Genomic DNA, 26,094 nt, shown 5'->3' with positions numbered 1-26,094 from the left:
GCCTAAGCAGTTTCGGCTGACCATCTATTGTGAGTTTGGTATTCACATAATTTCTGTTTTTGTATTGATATGATCTTTATTTTCTTTTATTGATATGATTTCATTTTTATCCTTGGCTGCTCTGTTTATATATGTTCAAGTAGCTGTCCTTCTCTCAGAAATCGAGTTAAATGGCCTTTGCTATTGGCTATCTCTTGGCTTCAGGAGATCTATGACAGATAATGGATCTAACTGCAATTCTTCTTTTAACCTAGCCTGGGCTGGGGCATGGTCTTGACATTCTAGTTACACATGAGCAATTGTTTCAGCCTGATTGCAAGACGAACAAACCTTGTCATGTCGGATCCCCACGCATTATTTTGCGACTGAGTGCACCCTGGGTTCCCGATGTGCGGAATGTCATTCCCTAACTAACTTGGCGTTTACAGTTTACCTGCAACGTTGTCATCGTCGTATTGCCAATCGCTGTTCCAAAGCGGGGGATTCCAAGGCTAGTACCAGCTCCTGAGCTCCTCTCGGACAGCTCCCTTACAGACGATTTATCAACTCGTGACCTGTCTACCACTCTACAAGAAGATACGCAGGTCGATGTCTGTCTGACAAACCCAGGTCCCGCTCTTGTTATACCAGTGACCGATTGGTCCGGTCCATTTAAAATCCCGCTCTTGGATTCAGCTAGCTCTGCTCCCCAGGCTACTAGAGATACGGCCATCAGTATTAATACCTCTCAGGTTGTTTTAGATGGTCACATTTTAGAGGATCCCGATCCCAGGATTGGCGTTCTTGCTCCAAGGATCGGCATTCTTGATCGAGCTTCCATTATCGCTCCAGGGCTGATATTGAACGCTCGCATCATGATCGGCATCATTCCCGCTCCCAATTTTAAGATAAAGTGTTAACTGTGACGTCATACACATGTACGTAATTGATGACGTAACACGCATGTACCACACCGGATGACGTAGAAAACCATTCTATGAACCCACCAGGCTTGTTGTTCGATATATTACATGGTGTCAGAAGTGAACACGGAAACTGGGCCGAATGGAGCAGTATCGAGCACCAAATGAACTGAGTTTTGAAGGCAATCTAGCCGAGAACTGGAAACGATGGCTTCAAAGGTTTGAGTTTTACCTAACTGCCAGCGGAATCGCTGCGAAGTCAGAGGCCGTGAAGTGTACGACCTTGCTACACATGGCGGGAGAATCAGCCGTGCAGGTATTCACTTCGTTCAAATGGGCGAATGAAGGTGACGATAAAAAGTTTGACAGAGTTAAACAGAAGTTTCAACAATATTGTCAACCGAAGAAAAAATGAACTATAGAAAGACATGCATTCTTCACAAGATCACAGAAAATCGGGGAAACTATAGACCAGTATGTGACAGATTTGAAAAACAAAGCTAAAAACTGTGAGTTTGCTGACTTAACTGAAGGGTTAATTAAAGACAGAATTGTCTGTGGTGTACAAAGTGACGGTATGAGGATGCGCTTATTGAGAGAACCTGACCTAACTTTGACTCGTACAGTTGACCTCTGCAGGGTGACTGAGGCAAGTGCACAACAATTAAAACTTCTGAGTGAAGAACAAACATGGAGTCTAAACATTCATGCCATTTATGCACGAGGCCGTGCACGAGGAGGCACACGTGAGACGTGGAAGGACAAAAATCAAAGAGGACATTATGAAGACAGGCGAAATGCACAGTATCCAAGATGTAGGGCATGTGGCTATAATCACATGAAGGATAAATGCCCAGGTGCAGGAAGAATTTGTGACAAGTGCGGTGGCAGACACCACTTTGCAAGTATGTGCAAATCAAGACAGCCTATGTCAGATAGACGAGACCGCCCTGACAATAAAAACAGACATGTACTTGTTGTGGACAATTCAGAGTCTGAAATTGAGGATTTTGACCAATTATTCATAGGAATGCTGGAGTCAGATTGTGATAATGAGGACTGGAAAGAAACTCTGACAATTAACAAGAAACAGGTAGAGTTCAAGCTTGATACAGGGGCACAGTGTAATGTCATCTCCAAACGAGTATATGACAGTTTGAAACTAGTAGATGAACAGTTGTCAGAATCTCAAACAAGACTAGTTTCGTATTTTGGATATAAGACGGCCCCACTTGGACAATCAAAGCTAGAGTGCACACTCAAGGGAATTGGTTACAAGATACTGTTCCAAGTTGTCAAAGACGACAGACCTAGCATTCTGGGAAAAAAAACATGTACAGAAATGAACTTGGTGCAACGCATACATGCAGTTGAGAGACCTGTGTTACCAAGTCCAGAGGTGAATAAAGATATTCTGGGAAAATTTCCAGAACTATTCAACGGACTGGGTTGTATGCCTGGAGAACATCACAATGAACTTTTGGATGATGTCACACCTGTTGTACATCCACCAAGAAAAGTGCCAGCAGCAATGATGGGTTAACTAAAAACTGAGCTCAACCGAATGGAGAACCTTGGTGTCGATGTCAAACAGACAGAACCAACCAAGTGGGTGAACAGCATGGTTACTGTAGTCAAACCACACAAGAAGCGCATATGTATAGATCCTAAAGATCTAAACAGGGCTGTGAAAAGAGAACACTATCCCATGAGAACTGTGGAAGAAATCATGTCAAGCTTACCTGGTGCTAAAGTATTCACTGTTCTGGATGCTGAGTCCGGGTTCTGGCAGATCAAATTGGATCAAGAATGCTCCAAACTGTGCACCTTCAACATACCATATGGTAGGTATCACTTCACAAGAATACCTTTCCAAGTTAAATCAGCTCCAGAGGTGTTCCAGCGAACAATGTCTCAGCTACTAGAGGGCCTTACTGGTGCAGAATGCATCGTTGATGATGTGCTAGTGTGGGGTATAGATGTACCGCAACATGATGAGAGACTGTATGCAGTTCTGAATAGGATAGTCAAGTGGTCTGAAACTTAACAGATCAAAGTGCAAGTTAAGAATGACAGAAGTGTCATATGTTGGACATCTTCTGACAAAGGATGGACTAAAACCGGATCCTGATAAGGTGAAGGCTATTAGAGAAATGCCAGAGCCGGAAAACAAACATGACTTGATGAGATTCCTGGGCATGATTCAGTACCTTGGAAAATTCATAGCAAATCTCTCCAGTGAAACTGCGCCACTGAGGGAGTTGATGTCAAAAGACATTGCATGGCACTGGTAAGAACCCCAGAGAAAATGATTCAAGAATTTGAAGAAACAAGTGACAGACACTCCGGTACTTCAGTACTTCGATGTCACTCAACCAGTAACAATGTCAGTTGATGCCAGTTCCGAAGGACTAGGAGCAATGCTCATACAAGCTGAAAAGCCAGTTGTGTTTGCATCATGATCACTAACAAGTGCACAGAAGAGATATGCACAGATCGAGAAGGAGATGATGGGAACCCTGCATGGGTGTGAGAAATTCCATCAATATATATATGGAAAACCTGTCCTCATAGAAACAGACCACAAGCCCCTTGAAGCAATCTTTCGAAAACAATTGTGCCAGGCTCCACAAAGATTGCAGAGAATGTTGCTCCGTCTGCAGAAATATGATCTACAGGTTACTTACCATCTAGGTAAAGAACTTATCGTTGCTGATGCTCTAAGCAGAGCATATCTCCCTGCTGATGACAATTGGTTCGATGAGACAGAGTTTGATATCACAACTACCCTTGACTTCATCTAAAGTGGAGACATTCAAGTTGGCCACAGCAGAGGACCCACAACTACAGCAATTGAAATCTGTCATTCTCATTGGTTGGTCGTCGGACAGGAAAGATGTTCCAGCTTGTGTACAAGACTCCTGGAATATTCGTGACGAACTGACTGTAGTTGGGGATCTATTCTTCAAGGGAAACAAACTAGTTGTTCCAAGGGCACTGCAAGCAGAAATGCTACAGAAAATTCACGAAGCACACCTGGGAATAATGAAATGCAAGCAACGAGCAAGAGATGTACTGTTCTGGATTGGAATGAACAAACATATCGAAGATTTTGTATCACAGTGTACAATCTGCAATGAAAACAAAAAGAGCAACACAAAAGAGCCACTGAAAAGCAATGACATACCAGAAAGACCATGGGCTAAAGTTGGTGCAGACTTGTTTGTATACAAAAACAGTGACTCCCTGCGTGTGTGGACTACTTTTCAAAGTACCCAGAAATTGTGAAACTAACTGACTTGTCAAGCAAAACTACTATCACAGCACTGAAGTCAGTCTTTGCTTGACACGGAATACCAGATGAAATCATGACAGACAATGGTCCACAATTTTCAAGCACTGAGTTTCGCAGATTTTCACAGGCATGGGAATTCACCCACATGACATCAAGCCCAACATATCCACAATCGAATGGTCAAGCTGAAAGGTCAGTACAGACAGTCAAGATGATGTTGAAAAAGGCAGAGGCAAGTGGAAGAGATGTTTACTGTGGACAAAGTGAACTTGTCGCCAGCAGAGATGCTGATGGGCCGGCACCTGAAGAGCCGCTTGCCTGTGTCAAAAGCACTCCTCCAACCACAAGCACAAGATCACTCCCTGCTTCAAAGACAGCTTGAATACAGGCAAGATCTGCAAAAGTACTACCATGACAAAGGGAGCAGAGAGTTGTCTCCCCTGAATCCGGGACACTATGTCAGAGTACAGGAGAAGAGCGGGTGGAATCCTGCTGTTGTGACAGCAGTCGACCCTTCACCAAGATCATACAAGGTGACAACTAACAGTGGCAAAGCGTACAGACGAAATTGACGTCACATCAGAACAACAGCGGAAGACTTTGGCAACATGAAGGACAAGCAAGAAATCACTCCAGAGTTAGATGACACTAAAACAGTAAAGTCTGAAACCCAAGACAGTCCAAAAGAAAATGCCATGGAAAACACAAAGCCAGTAACGACCAGTTCTGGTGGACCTGTCAACATTCCCAGAAGATATCAAGATTCAACTGTTTATGTTCTCAGTTACCAGTTCAACATTCTATGTTCATGGACTTTAAAGTGTTAAAATTTAGTTTTTTCACTTTATGAAGAGGGGATATGTATGATAAAGGGTTAACCCTATCGTCAACAGTGACGTCATGTTTATGGACACTAAAGTGTTAAATTTCGTTTGTTTTCACTTTCAGAGGAAGGGAGATGTAAGATAAAGGGTTAACCGTGACGTCCTACACATGTACATAATTGATGACGTAACATGCATGTACCACACCGGATGACGTAGTAAACCATTCTATGAACCCGCCATGCTTGTTGTTCAATATATTACACCAATCATCTTCAATTGACCACCCGTTGAACAGTTCTCTCTACGACAGAGATCGGTCATCTGTCTTTTGAGTGTTGCCATAGCATTTATCCTCACAGGGGGGCGGTCAGGTAGCCTAGTGGTTAAAGCGTTCGCTCGTCACGCCGAAGTAAATATGTGAAGCCCATACCTTCGCCGGGCTGCCTCCACCTACAATGTCCAATCCTCACAAGACTCCTGCGGTTGCTTCTACCATGGCTCTCCACAGTACCTCACCCTTTCAACCATCATGGAAGGGTGCTTTTGGAAGTCCAATACTGTCTCACTACCTTTGCAACATTTCAGTCACAGATGTACAAGGGCTCCACAAGTTTCGGTCCGGTGGTGTTGGCACAACAACTGTCTCGCCCCAGTTGATGCCGATGATAAACTGTTATACTTTGTAAACCTTGAAGGTTTTATACAGAATAAATCACTGAACATTCACGTGGTATTTATTTTATTTTCACATTTTCCAAGATCGAGTCCCTTTTGGAGGATTAGGGTTAGCTCTTCTGTAGAGACCTTTTAATTTACAAACCGATCATATACATTTCAGTCACATGGATCATGTTATATATTCCTCTTGCAGAGTGGATCATGTCATATATTCCTCTTGCAGAGTCGATCATGTTATATATATTCCTGTTGCAGAGTGGATCATGTTATATATATCTCTTGCAGAGTGGATCGTGTTAAATATTCCTCTTGCAGAGTGGATCATATTTTCCTCTTGCAGAGTGGATCATGTTATATATATATCTCTTGCAGAGTGGATCATATAATCCTCTTGCAGAGTGGATTGTGTTATTATTCCTCTTGCAGAGTGGTTCATGTTATATATTCCGCTTGCAGAGTGGATCATATATTCCTCTTGCAGAGTGGATCATGTTATATATTTCGCTTGCAGAGTGGATCATGTTATATATATCTCTTGCAGAGTGGATTGTGTTATATATTCCTCTTGCAGAGTGGATTGTGTTATATATTCCTCTTGCAGAGTGGATCATGTTATATATTCCGCTTGCAGAGTGGATTGTGTTATATATTCCTCTTGCAGAGTGGATCATGTTATATATTCCGCTTGCAGAGTGGATCATATTATATACAGTGATCCCTCGCTATTGGGCTCTTCGATAAAGCGCTACCTCGGTTATTACGAGCGGTATCGCATGGCTCCCAAAATTTATGTATACTTTTATTAGTTTTAATACTGAGAGTTTTACACAGCCGTGATTGTATTGTTGTTCGTTGTTCATTTGCACATAACGCTTCTAATTGCATAATCAACCGTTTATCGCTGAATGGAGTTCTAATAATCTGTTTGAAAACATCCGCGGCAAGTCCCGTAAATACGATTGTTCTACTAGTTAACTTTTCACACTATACATCCTTTGATCTTAGAAGCGCATGCATGCAATAAAAGAGAACCACAAGCGAAGTTTATTTTCTTAATTAGTGGGCAATCCAATTTGAGGCGACTCACATGTAGTTGCTGTCACAACACGGCGGTCATTCCTTTTGATTTGGATCAAGTACCGTATCAAACCAATTAATCTGGCTTGAATGTGTATCTATATTTGCATGAATGTGTATGAATGCGCGTAGTGCTGGTCAAAACTCTTATTTTCTGTATTTTAAGCAATATGACCAATCAATGCCACTGAATCACTCTGTACTTGTGTAATGAATTGTGATTGGCTCTTCACTCATAGCGTCTGTTACTACCATTATCGATCGATATTTTCATGTAAGTAGGCTACATTCACATTGAATGTGACAGTTAAGGCTTGTAAATAATAACAAACAGTGAAAACATAATGGATATATATTTTTACACTATGAACGGTAAACAACTTGTATCATTGCAATGTGCGAGACAAGGCGAAGATCGTCAGATTGGCCGAGTGCGCTCCCCCGCCTCGGCCTTGGTAAACGGCTCATCGTTTATAACGCCCACCAATTATTTGGACCCCATTGGTAGCGTTGTAGCGAGGGAACACTGTATTCCTCTTGCACACAGGATCATATATTCCTCTTGCAGAGTGGATCATGTTATGTATTCCTCTTGCAGAGTGGATCATGTTATATGTACCTCTTGCAGAGTGGATCATGGTATATGTAGCTCTTGCAGAGTGGATCATGTTATATATATCTCTTGCAGAGTGGATCATGTTATGTATTCCTCTTGCAGAGTGGATCATGTTATATGTACCTCTTGCAGAGTGGATCATGTTATATGTACCTCTTGCAGAGTGGATCATGTTATATATATCTCTTGCAGAGTGGATCATGTTATGTATTCTTCTTGCAGAGTGGATCATGTTATATATATCTCTTGCAGAGTGGATCATGTTATGTATTCCTCTTGCAGAGTGGATCATGTTATATGTACCTCTTGCAGAGTGGATCATGTTATGTATTCTTCTTGCAGAGTGGATCATGTTATATATATCTCTTGCAGAGTGGATCATGTTATGTATTCTTCTTGCAGAGTGGATCATGTTATATGTATCTCTTGCAGAGCAGATCATGTTATGTATTCCTCTTGCAGAGTGGATCATGTTATATATATCTCTTGCAGAGTGGATCATGTTATGTATTCTTCTTGCAGAGTGGATCATGTTATATGTATCTCTTGCAGAGCAGATCATGTTATGTATTCCTCTTGCAGAGTGGATCATGTTATATATATCTCTTGCAGAGTGGATCATGTTATGTATTCCTCTTGCAGAGTGGATCATGTTATATGTTTCCCCTTACAGAGTGGATCATGGGCCAGGCTGCATCAAAGCAAGAAGAGTTTTGGGAAGCCTGTGGTTTTGGTCGACCACACATCGTCAGACACTTCATTCAGGAAGGCATTGATGTAAACTGGAGATCCTACACTGTAAGATATTAGTGTTTTCTATGTATTCTCCTTGACTGTTTCAGAGATTTATCTAGGTTTCCAAAGTAAGTGCCCATAGCAAAATAAATTTCTTCAGTTCTTAAATTTCTTATCATTCGTATTTAGAATATTTGAATGATGATTTTTTGCAGACTTGGGGCTGAATGTTGCCCTCAGTTGATCTAGATAAATATATTTGTGTTTTATCTCTCTCTGTATTCTCCTTGACTCTCTTTTCAGCATGACTGTTGTCCAATCCACGTTGCTTCCCAAGGGAAGCCTGAGATTGTCCAACTCCTGCTGGGGGCCAAATGTGATGTCAATGTAACAGATATTGTAAGTTATAACATGTGGTGAGAGGTCAATGTAACACGTATTGTAAGTTATAACATGTGAGAGGTACATGTAACAAGTATTGTAAGTTATGACATGTGACAGGTACATGTAACAGGCATTGTAAGTTATGACATGTGAGAGGTACATGTAACAGGCATTGTAAGTTATGACATGTGACAGGTACATGTAACAGGCATTGTAAGTTATGACATGTGAGAGGTACATGTAACAGGCATTGTAAGTTATGACATGTGAGAGGTACATGTAACATATATTTTAAGTTATAACATGTGAGAGGTACATGTAACAAGTGTTGTAAGTTATGACATGTGAGAGGTACATGTAACATATATTTTAAGTTATAGCATGTGAGAGGTCAATTTAACAGGTATTGTTAGTTATAACATGTGAGAGGCCAGGCTTTTTTATTTTTAGGATTACGGATTTTTCTGCCTAAAGTCCAGGGTTGGACAACTTGTTTGTGTCTATCTTGTCCAGGGTTGGAGGAGGAAAAAAAAAATCCAGATGCATTTTTTTTAATGCAGCCTCTGGCATACTTTATGAACATAGTCTGTGCACAAAAGACCGCCATTTGTGACGACAAAGCCCCTTGTAACAATAAAAATTCTACCACTTCCAACACTTACAATTGTCAAGGGAGGTTATTCATGGCTTTGAGATCAACAAAAATCAATTAAGTAACTCTTTACTAGTTTACAATGGTAAATTCATATGTTCTTTATTAATAGGTGATGATAACAAATAAAATAACTGCAATAAGGTAATGGAAGTTACGTAGTAGGCACATTTTTCTGTGCCCAGAATCTATTGGAAGATCATAAGGGCCATAATGCCAAACTTAGAAATACTTTCTTCACTAGTAGCCAAAAGATAAATATACATACTTTGGGCATACTAGGAGTGCTTTTTATATTTTTATTGTTGTCTTTTAACATTTTTCCATTTTGTGACAAATTATTGTCATCCAATTTTTTTTATAAACAAACTTAGAATATCATTTCTGATATTTTCTGGTTGACTTATAAAAATATATTTCTCTTACTTTTCGGTAAATATGCATTGAATACCTATTACTGATAACACATTTAGAATATTACTTGTGCTGTCTTTGCACTTGTCAGGACAAATCACTGATATCTGTCATGATCATACCAAGTGGTTGGTAGAATTATGTCCTCTTTTTGTCCAATTGGAACCTCCATACACAACTTTTCTCTGTACCGCGATATGATGGAGTTCTCTCCCTTGTCAAACAGAGCGCGAGGCCCGGCTTTTACTCGAAGCTACTTATGTAAATAATGAACTTTTATCAGTAAAATGTGCATTGTTTGATAAAATAAATGATATTTGATATAGAGAACACGAATAATCATAAAGATTAGTGAGTGCATTTTGTTTTCTGTTTAGCGTACATGACAAGTACTGCGATACCCCGAGGTCGCAGGCTAGATGGTGTTTTTCATGATATTAATATAAATTTTACCAGTACAGTGTTAGGAATTGTGGATGATCTCTGACCATGGAAGGCTTGTGTTGTGGTATTTTTTTATAAATCTCTCTGGTCATCATGTTGTTTCAATTTACTGTATACGGAATAGCAAACCTGAAAAGGTCCAGAAATAAGATACAAATGAAAGGCACTGAAGTTACATGGGATCTTTGATTTTTTAGTAAGACATGTTTTTGGAATATTATATTTGAAGAAATTACCGACAACTTGGTCTCACTGGCATTTTTATTACAATGCATTACCATGATTACTAGGCTGTTCGTAAATAGAGAATCTCACCCGAGTTTCTTTTGATATCAAATATTCCATCATGTGTTGATATATTTGATATCAAATGACACGAGGGTGAGATGTTATTTATCATCAAACATTATTCTTCCAACTTTTTCAGTTTGTAGACAGTAATAAACATTGACTTAAGTCTAAAAAGTGCTGCTAACAGTTTCAGTAGCAGAGCCATTAGTGATGTTATTCAATTGTGATGTCATGGTAACTAGTTACGTTACAATGGTCTGCAAAGCATTGTGATGCAATTTCATTGCAACCATATCTACAATGTTGATATCGCTTGATCTCACCCAAGCAATATCTCCAGTGGGAGCCAGTTTTGGATGATAACATACGATATATATTGCCAAATGTATTGCAGATTTGGAGAGAAAAATATCTTAAAGAAGATGTAGTTATATTTGTTACTGTAATTTTGAATAATGAGAAAATGTCAAGCTTAAAAAAGTGAAAGAATTCGTTCTCAGGCATTGACTTTTTAATATATAGTGCAGGCTGACGGTGTCTTTTTTTTGTTCTGCTTGTTGAAACTAGTGTGTAACCAAATAAACAGTTATGTACCAAGGGCCTCCCTACATAAGCAAGCATACAAACTCCTACTGCCGCCTTGACCATAACAGCAGATGTGCAGTAGAGCAGTGCACCAGGCTCCTTCCCACCTTCATTACACTTGCTGTAACATCGCTGCCACCAGTGTGGGCGTGGCCAGTACAAGAATCTTGAAATTTGCCCTGTAACCCTAAATGAAGTAATGTTTATTCTTTTGTTTATGTCTTTGGGAATGCCATCAAAGTTAATTTTGAAAAGGTTTATGGCAGACCATATTTCCAAGATATATTTACCTTTTTATTTGTTTGATCGGATTGGTTCGAGATTACAGAGATTACTTCCCCTTACATTCTTACCATACCAATTATATCAACAAAGAAAATAATTTAGCTGGGGGAAGATGTATTTGGCATCACGGCAGTCATCACTTGTTTGTAAACATAGTTGCAAGTTTAGCTCTAAGCATGGTTGTGGCCACCTATTGCAGTGGGGAGCTGTGACTGGTGGTATAGTATAGAGACCACCGCGAACGGGATATCACTGTGAGGAGGTTGGCAGTGCACATGTAAAGGGAAGTAACTGTTGTGTTACAGCGAGGCAACACTGCTCTGCATCACGCAGCTATGAAGGGACATGCTGACATCATGGAGACACTGATCAAAGCAGGAACTCAGCTGGATGCTCAGGACAAAGTAGGTGACATTATCTGCACATCCTGCAACTCTCCATGGCAACTGCTGATCTACAGCATTCCCTGCCAATGGATCTGGTCTACTACATCACTATTTCACTTAATTTTTGCACTCTGAGCAAAAAGAGTTAAGCACAGATCAAGAAACATAGTCGTGTATTATTACAATCAATATCATTATATACCCCAATGTATTGCCTTTGTTATTAAACTTTAACTGATGACCGCCAGGTATTACGGAGATGTCCGAATCTCATTAAAATCAGATCTTAGTTCTCGCTACCGCTAAACTCAAAGATCTGAGGACATCCCATTACGTGTCACGTCACACCGACCTTTCGCAAACTTTGATGACCAATGGAATGACTGACAAGAAGTCGATATTAGCCAATCAGATGGCAGCTTAATAGAGTTTTATGGCACGAGTTTCAAACTGGCAACTCCGCTTTGAAACATATTTTGACCCTCTATCAAAAATTTGGAAACTGAACACAAGAACATTCTAGATTGTCTTGATTGTATGAATACAGCCCTAAAGCCCATCACTGTTGTTCGGAATAACTGGCATGTTTATTTCGTGAGGTTACACGATCACATTCCAACTGTCACTTTCATGATCTGATAAGTGATGCTCTGATTGGTCAGATGAAAGGTTGTTCTGACATGACCCATAATGGGATGTCCTCAGATTATTGTTTAGCGGTAGCAAGAACTAAGATCTGATTTTAATGAGAATGGGAGATGTCCATGTTCCATTTCATGAGATCTCCTGTGATTCTTACTGCTGCTAAGCATTTGACACGACACACTGTCTGTAAATGTCCTCCATTCTGTGGCAAGAAAGGGCAGCATGTGTCTCTGGTAGGCTGTGCCGAGTCCAGGTACCGAACTCCTTACTACCTGACCCGACCCAACTACCCGTTGTACTCTGGCCTTCATAATGACCTTCATAAACTACATTATTCACATTCAGATAAAAAATGTATACCATATTTGTTTGTGTATTATGCTTATGTTTGTAAAAAGAAAATACAGCTGCTTAGACGGGGTGCAGATTATACATGCAGACACTGAGTTTTGAGTTTTTCCCCAAAGACTTCACCGTAATATGGAAAGTAGCATATCAATTAATCCGTACTGAAGTACGCAAATTAGTCCTGTTATTATCTGGTTACAAAAAGTGTTAATTCTTTGTCTGGCTTTATCTGTATTGTATGTTTCAAATTGTCTTGAGTACAAAATGTCCTTGGAAAAATGATCTAAAGACTCGAATACCAGCAGCTGATATGCTTCCCTCACTGACTGAATCTTTATTCCAACACAAGGAAACTCTGCACTGTCAGAAAGAAATGACCTCATGCTGTTTAATGTTGTTTCCCAAACTGAAACAATAGGTTGACCAAGAAATTTGTGTGTAAAAACAACCCAACAAATGGTATACAGTCAACATGTGTATCACACAATTAACTAGGTTTACAAATCAAGATAAATTACTGCACAGCAATTACAATGGCACAGCCTACCTTTAGAATACAGTACCACAATCTTTTCAAACACGTGACAATACCCTATGACATAATTTGTAGTATTTTGTTACCGGTCACACCCGCGAGGGGTCATCTAGTGTGCGTAAGCTCCTGCCAGTGATCTATCATCTCTACACGAAATGTCATTGAATACGCCAAGCGCTGTGGAGAGTTTTGAATATTTGTTTACTGAATATAGCCTGCGGCGGCGCATTTTGTAGCAAGCGCTAGTTTAATAAGAAAGCACTTTTAGTTTTTATATATCTTTTATTTCGTTTTTCTCGTAGTTCAAGTGGCTAAAAGGGTTAAAAATGGGAACTAATATACATTTATTATTTTTTCGGTGCATGATTTTTCATTATTATGAACAAGAATGTAGTTTATTAGGGATATTATATTGACGCTGAACACATCCAAATATCGCTAGTGTTAGGCTAGGTTACCCCAAACTCTATCCTTAGCCCTTGGATCCCCTTTACGATCAATCACCCCTTTTCGATCATTTGGGTTAGGTACCCGTTTAGTGGCTGTTAGATTACCCGAATTCTGTCTTTAGCCCTTGGATCCCCTTTACGATCAATCATCCCTTCACAATCATTAGGGTTCAGTAAATCTACCCGTTTAGTTTCTATTATAGATTCTATAGTGGCTTCTAATATTCTTCACACAAAAACATCGAGTAAAAAAATGAAATGGTTTTGTGTCGAATACTTTGGCTACTGGAAACTGTCATGGAACATTCACACAAGCCACTTTCACCGGCTACATTTTTTCAGTATCGATTCAAAAGTGAACTCACCGTTGTGTTGTCACTAGCCATGCACATGCCTCCCTCGTTCCTTACTATTATCCACATCATCCTTACAGTGTTCCCTACCACACTTTTCTGTCACAAAATCCACCCGACGAATTATTTAATACCATGTCATTCATGCGTACTTGTGAGTTCGACGCCTGATGTCTGACGCCTGGAGCTGTTTTCAGTTCGCGCCATATCGGATCATTCCTCGCCACTCGGTATCTTGTAAATTACAGAATGGGACGAGTGTGCTAAATGGCATCGGAATCATTTGTAAGTGTCGATAGACTAAAGTCACGAGACACCATGCCTACCCGTAACCTTCATAAGGGTCCGTCACCTATTCGCCCCTTTTCGTTCAGTTCCGTAACGTCGTAGGCATGACTAGGTAAATTTGCACTTTGTTTCACAGTATGGACGTAGATCAGTCAGTTAGCTGTCGGGCTAACAATTCGAAGGTCGGGAGTTCGCGTCCGATGGATTCTCACAAAAACTGGATGCTTGTCTTTGAGACATGTGACCTACGGCAGAGACCGTCCTCACGAGAAGTTGTGGTACTGTATTCTGAAGGTGCTCCCAATGGCACTGCTCCGACAATATTCCATGGTAATATATAATATGATGGCAAATACAAACAGTGGTGATAGCAAAAGTCAGTGATAATAATATATATTAGCCAGTGGTGACAGTTGTCAAGCTTCTGAGATAGGCCAAGGCTGGGTGAAATGTGATCTTCACACACAAGCTGGTCTTGATGTAATGTCAGATGAAATGGGAGGTGAAACAGGGATGCCCCCGCTTCCAACATTTTCTTTACAGTGCCAGAACAGTCCAGTGTCACTAGAACATCACAGAATATTCCCTATCTTTCTATAATGCTGGACATCCATCCATACAAAACCGGAAGTTTACTGATTATTTTAGCATCTAAATATGATAACTTCCTCACCATTGTGTACAATACAGTTCCTGACAACTAATTACTGTCCAAATACAATGCAATGAAATTCTTCTGAATCTGAACAGAAACAATGCAATACAGTTACAATCTTTGTGTAACAATAAATTACACGGCCAAATAACATTCTCCCTCTTTGCTGATAAAAATTAAAAAACTGCTAAGTACAATAAATATTAGGAAACATTATACATGACAATTATGACAAATGTTAACTAAAATGCAAATCATGTTTGCAGTCAGATTGATTACATTCAACCAAACAATGTCACTAGTATGCTCCAGCACCAATGTCTCTGACATGCTCCAGCACCAATGTCACTGACATGCTCCAGCACCAATATCACTGACATGCTCCAGCACCAATGTCACTGACATGCTCCAGCATCAATGTCACTGACATGCTCCAGCACCAATATCACTGACATGCTCCAGCACCAATGTCACTGACATGCTCCAGCACCAATGTCACTGACATTCTCCAGCATCAATATCACTAACATGCTCCAGCACCAATGTCACTGACATGCTCCAGCACCAATATCACTGACATGCTCCAGCATCAATATCACTGACATGCTCCAGCACCAATGTCACTGACATGCTCCAGCACAAATGTTAACTAAAATGCAAATCATGTTTGCAGTCAGATTGATTACATTCAACCAAACAATGTCACTAGTATGCTCCAGCATCAATATCACTGATATGATCCAGCACCAATGTCACTGACATGCTCCAGCATCAATATCACTGACATGCTCCAGCATCAATATCACTGATATGGTCCAGCACCAATGTCACTGACATGCTCCACCACCAATGTCCCTAGCATGTGCTGACAAGTTGGGCTGGAGGCCTTGAACACTAGTCAACATCAGCCAAGATGAAGACAACAGGATACTTCTTCCGCAGATGCCATCTAGCGCCTCTTTTTCAGCTGCTAGAATCTGGTCTCAAGATATCTGTACTGTTATGTATTGACTGTGGGCTTAATATACATTTATTTTGCATATGCTTCAGTATGCTATCAGCGTGGCAAAAGAATACCAAGCATTGATATGTAATGTAGTCTGTATCGCCGAATAAATCAGTTGTTACCATCTGGTGTGTTGTGTGGTTGTGTGCTGGAGTTGGAACATAGGAATGTCTGAGGACATATATAACTTGTACTTTCGTCTCTTAGGCGTTTTTTTGCCTCCTGCCTCGTATTGGAGCAGTAATGGTTTGTTCTTCTGCTCTGATCTCTGACGCACTTGAAGATTGGCGGTTTGCCTGGCGACTAACTTCTTAAGGAAACTCTGCCAACTCTCAAGCTGATGGTTGGTCCTTGGATCATCTGTTTCGAGGTGGTTCCACTGATGTAGCAGGACAGTCTTCCATCCAGGTGGTGGTCACATCGTCAATTAGTGCTCTGCTATATTGATTATGTATTTTTTATTCCCAATATGTGATGTTTATGGTACAGAAAAACACACGGGTAATAGTATTGTATCGTCTTGTATTCGACTGCAGTGCCAGATATGAAGGATCTTCTCTTAACGACAGACTACTCCAGGGTCCGGATTTAACAAACCCTCTGATTGGTGTGCTGACAAGATTCAGGACTGAACCAGTAGCTTTCAGGAGTGACGTGGAGGCTATGTTTTATCTAGTAAAGGTTCCAGTTTCACAACACGATCATCTGAGATTCCTTTGGTGACCAGAAGGTAATCTTGCTACTGACTTTAAAGAGAACAGAATGGCTGTACCTATCTTCGGCACCGAGTCATCCCCAAGCATTTCCAACTTTGCCTTGAAGCACTCAGCATCAAGGATTCAGATTAACCAAGTTCACCTCTAACAGCAGAAATCTACTGAAGTCGATTCCCACAGATGATCATCCCAAAGAGATTCAGTCCAGAGACCTTGACTATGATGATCTACCAATAGAACGAGCTCTGGGCATGAGATGGTATGTGAACTCTGATATGTTTAGATTTTCTGTGGAGTTACCAGACAAACCAGCGACTCGCAGAGGAATCCAGTCAACCGTTTCTTCATTGTATGATCCACTTGGAATGGTGTCCCCAGTAATTCTGCCTGCAAAGAAGATACTCCAGTACTTGTGCACCAACCAAAGCCTAGATTGGGATGATGACATACCCAGTGAACTTGCATGTGAATGGAAGAAATGGTTATCAGAGCTTGACTTGATGAAAACTCTGAACATTCCACGTTGTGTAAAGCCATTTGACTTTGGGGAAGTCACATCAGCTCAACTGCATGTGTTCTCCAACGCAAGCACTCTTGGATATGGATGTGTAGTATATCTCAGACTGTGTGACAAGAGTGAGAACATCCATGTTGCCTTCCTGATGGGTAAGTCAAGACTATCTCCTGTAGCAGCAACTATGTCAATCAGATTTGGACAACAACTCCTTGAAGAACTTTATGTGAAAATAGACAATGTCTCATACTACACATGACTCAACAACGGTTATCCACTACATCAACAGTGAGAAGAAGAGATTCCTGGTGTTTGTTGCCAACAGGGTCCGGCTCATTCGTGATTTCTCTTCTCCTGATCAGTGGAAGTATATTGATACATATGACAATCCTGCTGATGTCGCCTCAAGGGCAACAACTACAGCAAAACTACTCCAGGACGGCAAGTGGTTCAATGGGCCAGTTTTTCTCAGAACTCCTGAAACAGAATTGACAATAAAACAACTACCAACTGACTGTGATGAACAGTGTGAAGAGACTGTACAATTGTGTGTCACACAAGCTCAAATCTGTGAAAGTTGTATGGACTGTCTGAGCAATCACTATTCAAATTGGTACAGATTGAAACGTGCAGTTGCAGTCTACTGTTGTGTGATGGACATTCTTTAAGAATGGATGAAGTGCAAGTTAGAGAAACATGTCCCTGACTGCCAAACGACAGAAGTGTTCACTGTAAAACGCCTAGAGCATGCTTCAAAAGCTGTAGTTAAGTATGTTCAGTCAAAGACTTTCAGTTGTGAAATCAATTATCTTCCAAACTCATCTGGTAAACAAGGCCGAGTACCAAGAAGCAGTTCTGTCTCCAAGTTGGATCCATTCATAGATTCTGATGGAGTACTCAGAGTTGGAGGCAGACTCAACAAGGCTCAAGTTCCAGATGGCATGAAGCACCAGATACTCTTACCAAGAAAGAACCATGTGTCAACACTCATCATTCGTCACGTCCATCATAACCTGAGTCATGCTGGTAGAAATCATTTGTTGTCAGTGCTAAGAGAAACTTTCTGGGTGGTCAGTGCCAACTCAACAGTCAGAAATGTGCTTCATCAGTGTGTGACATGTCGTCGACTAACCGCCCCAACATGTGAACAGAAGATGGCCGACTTACCACCCAGTAGAACAAGTCCAGGACCACCGGTCACATTCACTGGTGTTGATTACTTTGGCCCTTTCATCATCAAGGAGGGCAGGAAGCAAGTCAAACGTTATGGAGTGTTGTTTACTTGCCTTGTGAGCAGAGCTGTCCACATAGAAACTGCTAACTCTCTCGACACAGACTCCTTTCTCAATGCTCTACGTCGTTTTGTTGCCAGAAGAAGACCTGTGCAGGAGATGTGGTCTGATAACGGGACCAACTTCATTGGGGCTACAAGGGAACTGAAAGAAGCTCTAATGGATATGGACCAAAACCAAGTGAAATCTCATCTGCTAAAAGTCAACATAGACTGGCACTTCAACCCACCATCAGCTAGTCACATGGGAGGGTCCTGGGAAAGGATGGTGAGATCAGTAAGAAAGGTTCTGGCTCCAGTGCTGTGTGAGTTTGTAGATAGAATAGAGGACGAGTCATTCAGAACCTTGATGTGTGAAGTTGAAGAGATAATCAACTCCAGACCTCTGACAGCACCTACCAGTGATCCCAGAGACCTCACTCCATTGTCACCAAATCATCTGCTAAAGATGAAGTCCAACGTATATGTTGCACCTCCTGGACAGTTTCAACAAGATGACATGTACATGCGTCAGCGATGGCGCAGAATCCAGTATCTTGCCAACGTGTCCTGGACAAGATGGAAAAAGGAGTATCTGCTCTCTCTACAAGAACGCCAGAAGTGGAATACACCTCAACGCAATCTGATGATTAACGACATTGTGCTCGTCAAAGATGACAATCTCCAGAGATCCTGCTGGTCTATGGGACATGTGATTAGTGTAGAGGCAGATAAAGATAGCTTTGCCGCAGTGTTCAGATAAAGACTCTGAACTCTGAACTTCGTTGACCAGTGACCAAACTTGTTTTGCTGGTACCAAGTGAAAAGTGAACTAATCAGTGTTTACTTGACATTGCAGTTATGTGTTTCAGAGACTCTAAAAGACAATTGATTTGAATGGTTGATTATTTATATTCTGCATTTAGTAGTTAGGTTGAACATGTATGTTTAGGAGGCAGAGTATGTAAATGCAGAAGTGGTGTTTTTCATCTGTTTCAAGAGTTTTGTTTAAAGTTCATTATCTATATTTTGGTAATGGTTTAAGTTTCATTTATATTTAAAAAACAAAGTATTTCTTAGTTAAATATTTGGTCCACTTAATTGTATTTTCTTTCTATTTTAGTTTTCTGAACCTCACCCACCAAAGTATTCAACGTAAACAAATGTACACAAAGATAGTCGTCGTATAACGAGACTGAAATTGCCTCATTATAACGCCTTAGAATGTAAACATAGTTTGATGTTGTATTTTGAAGCCTTCTTTACCGTTCAACGTAAGCTCTTCAATTCAACTCCTTCACCAGCGATTATGTCTGAATGGATATTGTTCAACGTTTGTACTGAACATTGTGATTAACACTCAACATCATGTTATCCAAATCCCTGTGAGTGTCAGAAGTGTGTGTTTCTTGCATCTACAAGTAGTTTGATCTTGTTGGGAAGGAGGACATACACACGAGGAAACATCGCACATCTGGGTATGGAGTACAGTTGATGGAACAACAAGGCTGCCACATAGAAAGCTCCATCATCATAAATTACATTAGGGTTGCAGAGATGATGAAGTTTGTTGTCTGTTGAGAATCATAGTATTTCGTGGTTGCCTCTGTATTCTGTTAGGAGAAAGAAATCAACACCCTCTGGTCTCTGGCTCTGGTCTCTTTGGTCCACTCTCCAAATGGTTGACCTCTCCTCGGTAAAGGGATGGCAAAGGTTCGGTTGTTGTTGCAGCCAAACTCTTAAAGGGTCACTGATCTAAAGCAATTCCCGGGGACTGGTTGTTGCCTTTGTTATTGTTTTTTCCCGTGAGTACCCGGATGATACAGTAGAAATATAGACTAGTTCAGACCTGTGCTGCACAATTCGTAAGCGCATTTGTCACTTTTGTTGAAAGTATAACGGCGTATGGTCACATTGATCAATAAAATGAAATACAGTTTTGGAAATAATAAGGAAATGTAGGTATCTTTGTGGGAAGCATCGGTAATGGTGACAAAGTTTTGATAAGTCACTTGCTTGGTAATTGTGCGATTTTCGTTTACACTATTTTGACATGCAATACAAAGTAAATATTTCTCCTGAGTATTGCTTATTTTATCGTGTTTATATTTTTACAGTCAAAATGTGCAAAATTTTCACTGAGGAAATTTATTAAACACCTAAATATTCAGTTATTTTACAAATTGACTGAAAAATATGTCCATCTGTATTATTATAAAACAAATTCCAAAGATTTTTATCTTTAATATCATCACCAAGAGACTGTAAATGTTATGATGAAAAGAACATTTCTATATTGTTTGGCTTCTAATCCAACCTACCTAATAATCTGTTGTTATGTTTTTAGGCCCTTTTGATTGTCTTAATCAATTTTAGTCAATCTGTTAAAGAAATCCTTATTGACTCTATCCGAAATCAGAAAATGCTTTCACTGCATGGATGCATTTTTTATGATTAAACTATAACAATCAGGGGTATTTCCAAATGACGACATTCGATGAGCTCCACCGTTCTTTTTGTCTGTTTGTGTAGGCTGAAGAAATCAATTAACATGCACCCTTTTTCGAAATCTTTATAGATCAAGGTTAACCAATCAGTGATCCAAAATGTGTAAAACAAATATTGCCTGCAGGTTTATTTAGATGTCCTTTCAGACGGTAGCCCAGTCTCTTTTCACACTCAGTTGCATTGCGTATTATCCGTGTACTCATGGGGAAAAAACAATAACAAAGGCAACAGCCAGTCCCAGGGAATTGCTTTAGATCAGTGCCCCTTTAATGATTTCTATAGTTTTCTGCACCTAAAGAGTAAAAGACAATGTCAGTTTCTTCAGAATAATTTTTTGGGGTAATTATTTTGTTTACATAAAATATGGATTCCAACAACTTCCAACAGCAGTCTCGTAGTTTTCAAGGATATTTTTTTTGTTAAAGTTGATTTGATCTATAATCATATCAAAATGTATGATCCTAAATATTTTTCAGACTTTTTTATGATTTTGCAAACACAAAACGACTTACTAAGTCACAAATACAAGGGATGGAGATCCGTCCCTCTGCCTTAGAAAGGGAGTATTTTCGTTTCAAGGTTTTACATTTGTAATTAAATAATTTAATTTTCCGGTAGACAACTGCACAAAAAATAGGATATGATAGATAAGATATTCCATGTGTCTTGCGAAATATCCCGTTTCTCTCATCGAGTGACAGGGGGAAAGGATATGTTTTCACAATTGGTGTAGCCACGAGGGAAAATATCTCCTTTACCACCGTCACTCGATGAGAGAAAGTGTATATTTCATTTGATACATGAAATATCCTCTATGGATTGCATCAATACAATTACGCAAACACAACTTCGTGATATAAATACCTTTCTTCCTTTTCACAATCATGATTGTTTGCACCTTGGTTATGCTGTGATTGGTTGTGAACACATCCCCATACTCTGACTTATTGATGACAGTGACAGGTCTCCTCACTGTGACTTATTGTTGACAGTGACAGGTCACCTCACTGTGACTTATTGTTGACAGTGACAGGTCACCTCACTGTGACTTATTGTTGACAGTGACAGCTCACCTCACTGTGACTTACTGTTGACAGTGACAGGTCACCTCACTGTGACTTATTGTTGACAGTGACAGGTCTCCTCACTGTGACTTATTGTTGACAGTGACAGTTCACCTCACTGTGACTTATTGATGACAGCGACAGGTCACCTCACTGTGACTTATTGTTGACATTAGGTCACCTCACTGTGACTTATTGATGACAGTGACAGGTCACCTCACTCTGACTTTGTGATGACAGTGGGTCACCTTGGGTGATTTACTGATGACAGTAGGTCACCTCACTGTGACTTATTGATGACAACAGGTCACCTTACTGTGACTTATTGATGACACTAGGTCACCTTACTCTGATTTATTGATGACAGTAGGTCACCTCCCCGTGACTTATTGATGATAACAGATCACCTAACTGTGACTTATTGAGGACAGTAGATCACCTAACTGTGACTTATTGAGGACAATGGTAAGCATGGTAAGTTATCATGACTTTCTAAAATATTTCTGGCTGGTGTAAGATAATATGTACTCATACACCTGGGTTCCTTTCTGCTTCAGAATGGCTGGACGGCCCTGCACAATGCATGCTACTGGTGCTACCCCGCGGCGGTCAAGGTGCTGATTCACCATGGCTGTGACGTCCATCTAGCAAACAAGGTCAGACTTCTTGCCTTCAGCTAACAATAAGGTTATGTGTTGATTACATGGGTCAACTAGACCTCCAGCTGTGTTTACATGGGTCAGCTAGACCTCCAACTGTGTTTACATGGGTCAACTAGACTTTCAGCTGTGTTTACATGGGTCAACTAGACCTCCAGCTGTGTTTACATGGGTCAACTAGACCTCCAGCTGTGTTTACATGGGTCACCTAGAACTCCAGCTGTCTTTACATGTGTCGTCTAAACCTCCAGCTGTGTTTACATGGGTCAACTAGACATCCATCTGTGTTTACATGTGTAATCTAAACCTCCAGCTGTGTTTACATGGGTCAACTTGATCCCCAGCTGTGTTTACATGGGTCAACTAGACATCCATCTGTGTTTACATGGGTCATCTAGACCTCCAGCTCTGTTAACATGAGTCAACTAGACCTCCAGCTGTGTTAACATGTGTCAACTTGACCTCGAGCTGTGTTTACATAGGTCAACTAAACCTCCAAATGTGTTTACATGTGTCATCTTAACCTCCATGGGTCAACTAGACATCCAGCTGTGTTAACATGGGTCAACTAGACCTCCAGTTGTGTTAACATGAGTCAACTAGACCTCCAGTTGTGTTAACATGAGTCAACTAGACCTTCAGCTGTGTTTACATGGGTCAACTAGACCTCCAGCTGTGTTTACATGGGTCAGCTGGACCTCCAGCTGTGTTTACATGGGCCAGCTAGACCTCCAGCTGAGCTAGACCTCCAGCTGTGTTTACATGGGTTAACTAGACCTCCAACTCTGTTTACATGGGTTAACTAGACCTCCAACTCTGTTCACATGGGTCAACTGGAATTCCAGCTATGTTTACATGGGTCACCTAGACCTCCAGCTGTGTTTACTTCGGTTAACTAGACCTCCTGCTGTGTTTACATGGGTCAGCTAGACCTCCAGCTGTGTTTACATGGGCCAGCTAGACCTCCAGCTGAGCTAGACTTCCAGCTGTGTTTACATGGGTTAACTAGACCTCCAACTCTGTTCACATGGGTCAACTGGAATTCCAGCTATGTTTACATGGGTCACCTAGACCTCCAGCTGTGTTTTTACTTTGGTTAACTAGACCTCCTGCTGTGTTTACATGGGTTAACTATTCCTCCAGCTGTGTTTACATAGGTCAACTAAACCTCCAAATGTGTTTACATGTGTCATCTCAACCTCCATGGGTCAACTAGACCTCCAGCTGTGTTAACATGGGTCAACTAGACCTCCAGTTGTGTTAACATGAGTCAACTAGACCTTCAGCTGTGTTTACATGGGTCAACTAGACCTCCAGCTGTGTTTACATGGGTCAGCTGGACCTCCAGCTGTGTTTACATGGGCCAGCTAGACCTCCAGCTGAGCTAGACCTCTAGCTGTGTTTACATGGGTTAACTAGACCTCCAACTCTGTTTACATGGGTTAACTAGACCTCCAACTCTGTTCACATGGGTCAACTGGAATTCCAGCTATGTTTACATGGGTCACCTAGACCTCCAGCTGTGTTTACTTCAGTTAACTAGACCTCCTGCTGTGTTTACATGGGTTCACTAGTCCTCCAGCTGTGTTTACATGGGTCAGCTAGACCTCCAGCTGTGTTTATATGGGTCAGCTAGACCTCCAGCTGTGTTTACATGGGCCAGCTAGACCTCCAGCTGTGTTTACATGGGTTAACTAGACCTCCAACTCTGTTTACATGGGTTAACTAGACCTCCAACTCTGTTCACATGGGTCAACTGGAATTCCAGCTGTGTTTACATGGGTCAGCTAGACCTCCAGCTGTGTTTACATGGGCCAGCTAGACCTCCAGCTGTGTTTACATGGGTTAACTAGACCTCCAACTCTGTTTACATGGGTTAACTAGACCTCCAACTCTGTTCACATGGGTCAACTGGAATTCCAGCTGTGTTTACATGGGTCAGCTAGACCTCCAGCTGTGTTTACATGGGCCAGCTAGACCTCCAGCTGTGTTTACATGGGTTAACTAGACCTCCAACTCTGTTTACATGGGTTAACTAGACCTCCAACTCTGTTCACATGGGTCAACTGGAATTCCAGCTGTGTTTACATGGGTCAGCTAGACCTCCAGCTGTGTTTACATGGGCCAGCTAGACCTCCAGCTGTGTTTACATGGGTTAACTAGACCTCCAACTCTGTTTACATGGGTTAACTAGACCTCCAACTCTGTTCACATGGGTCAACTAGACCTCCAGCTGTGTATACATGGGTCAACTAGACCTCCAACTCTGTTTACATGGGTCAACTAGAACTCCAGCTGTGTTTACATGTGTCGTCTAAACCTCCAGCTGTGTTTACATGGGTCAACTAGACATCCATCTGTGTTTACATGTGTAATCGAAACCTCCAGCTGTGTTTACATGGGTCAAATTGATCCCCAGCTGTGTTTACATGGGTCAACTAGACATCCATCTGTGTTTACATGGGTCATCTAGACCTCCAGCTGTGTTAACATGAGTCAACTAGACTTCCAGCTGTGTTAACATGTGTCAACTTGACCTCCAGCTGTGTTAACACAGGTCAACTAAACCTCCAAATGTGTTTACATGTGTCATCTTAACCTCCATGGGTCAACTAGACATCCAGCTGTGTTAACATGGGTCAACTAGACCTCCAGTTGTGTTAACATGAGTCAACTAGACCTTCAGCTGTGTTTACATGGGTCAACTAGACCTCCAGCTGTGTTCACATGGGTCAGCTAGACCTCCAGTTGTGTTTACATGGGCCAGCTAGACCTCCAGCTGAGCTAGACCTCCAGCTGTGTTTACATGGGTTAACTAGACCTCCAACTCTGTTTACATGGGTTAACTAGACCTCCAACTCTGTTCACATGGGTCAACTGGAATTCCAGCTATGTTTACATGGGTCACCTAGACCTCCAGCTGGGTTTACTTCGGTTAACTAGACCTCCTGCTGTGTTTACTTGGGTTAACTAGTCCTCCAGCTGTGTTTACATGGGTCAGCTAGACCTCCAGCTGTGTTTACATGGGCCGGCTAGACCTCCAGCTCTGTTTAAATGGGTTAACTAGACCTCCAACTCTGTTTACATGGGTCAACTAGACCTCCAGCTGAGTTAGACCTCCAGCTGTGATTACATGGGTTAACTAGACCTCCAGCTGTGTATACATGGGTCAACTAGACCTCCAGCTGTGTTTACATGGGTTAACTAGACCTTCAACTTTGTTTAGACCTCCAACTCTGTTTACATAAGTTAAATAGACCTCCAGCTGTGTTTACTTCGGTGAACTAGACCTCCTGCTGTGTTTACATGGGTTAACTAGTCCTCCAGCTGTGTTTACATGGGTTATCTAGACCTCCAGCTGTGTTTACATGGGTGAACTAGACCTCCAGCTGTGTTTACATGGGTCAACTAGACCTCCAGCTGTGTTTACTTGGGTCAGTTAGACCTCCAGCTGTTTTGGCATGGGTCACCTAGACCTCCAGCTGGGTTTACTTCGGTTAACTAGACCTCCTG

General features: G+C 41.1%; 2 protein-coding genes across 4 annotated transcripts in view; both read left to right on the top strand.

The window, feature by feature from the left end:
- The window catches only part of LOC139458475 (serine/threonine-protein phosphatase 6 regulatory ankyrin repeat subunit C-like), a 37,963-nt gene that overhangs the window by 1,109 nt on the left and 10,760 nt on the right, over positions 1–26,094 (top strand). For 2 of the 3 annotated variants that reach the window (XM_071239922.1, XM_071239916.1), the window contains exons 2-5: positions 8,069–8,193; positions 8,434–8,529; positions 11,491–11,589; positions 22,480–22,578. In XM_071239922.1, coding sequence (XP_071096023.1) covers positions 8,077–8,193; positions 8,434–8,529; positions 11,491–11,589; positions 22,480–22,578 — 411 coding nt within the window. In that variant the 5' untranslated portion in view covers positions 8,069–8,076. The remainder of the gene's footprint in view (positions 1–8,068; positions 8,194–8,433; positions 8,530–11,490; positions 11,590–22,479; positions 22,579–26,094) is intronic. The other variant, XM_071239927.1, reaches the window with a different exon arrangement.
- LOC139470522 (uncharacterized) lies at positions 18,637–19,113 on the top strand. Its single transcript, XM_071252914.1, has one exon. It carries the CDS (start codon positions 18,637–18,639, stop codon positions 19,111–19,113), a length of 477 nt encoding a protein of 158 aa, XP_071109015.1.

This window comes from Haliotis cracherodii, unplaced genomic scaffold, assembly GCF_022045235.1.
Source record: "Haliotis cracherodii isolate W230 unplaced genomic scaffold, xgHalCrac1.p SCAF_1, whole genome shotgun sequence".
In the NCBI taxonomy this organism is placed as follows: Eukaryota; Metazoa; Mollusca; class Gastropoda; order Lepetellida; family Haliotidae; genus Haliotis; species Haliotis cracherodii.
Note: the sequence above shows the minus strand (reverse complement) of the source record. Positions and strands in the feature narration are given on the sequence as shown.

What these genes read in the sequence shown, in the direction of transcription:
- LOC139470522 (XM_071252914.1), top strand. Translation starts at nt 18,637, where the DNA reads ATGGTGAGATCAGTAAGAAAGGTTCTGGCTCCAGTGCTGTGTGAGTTT.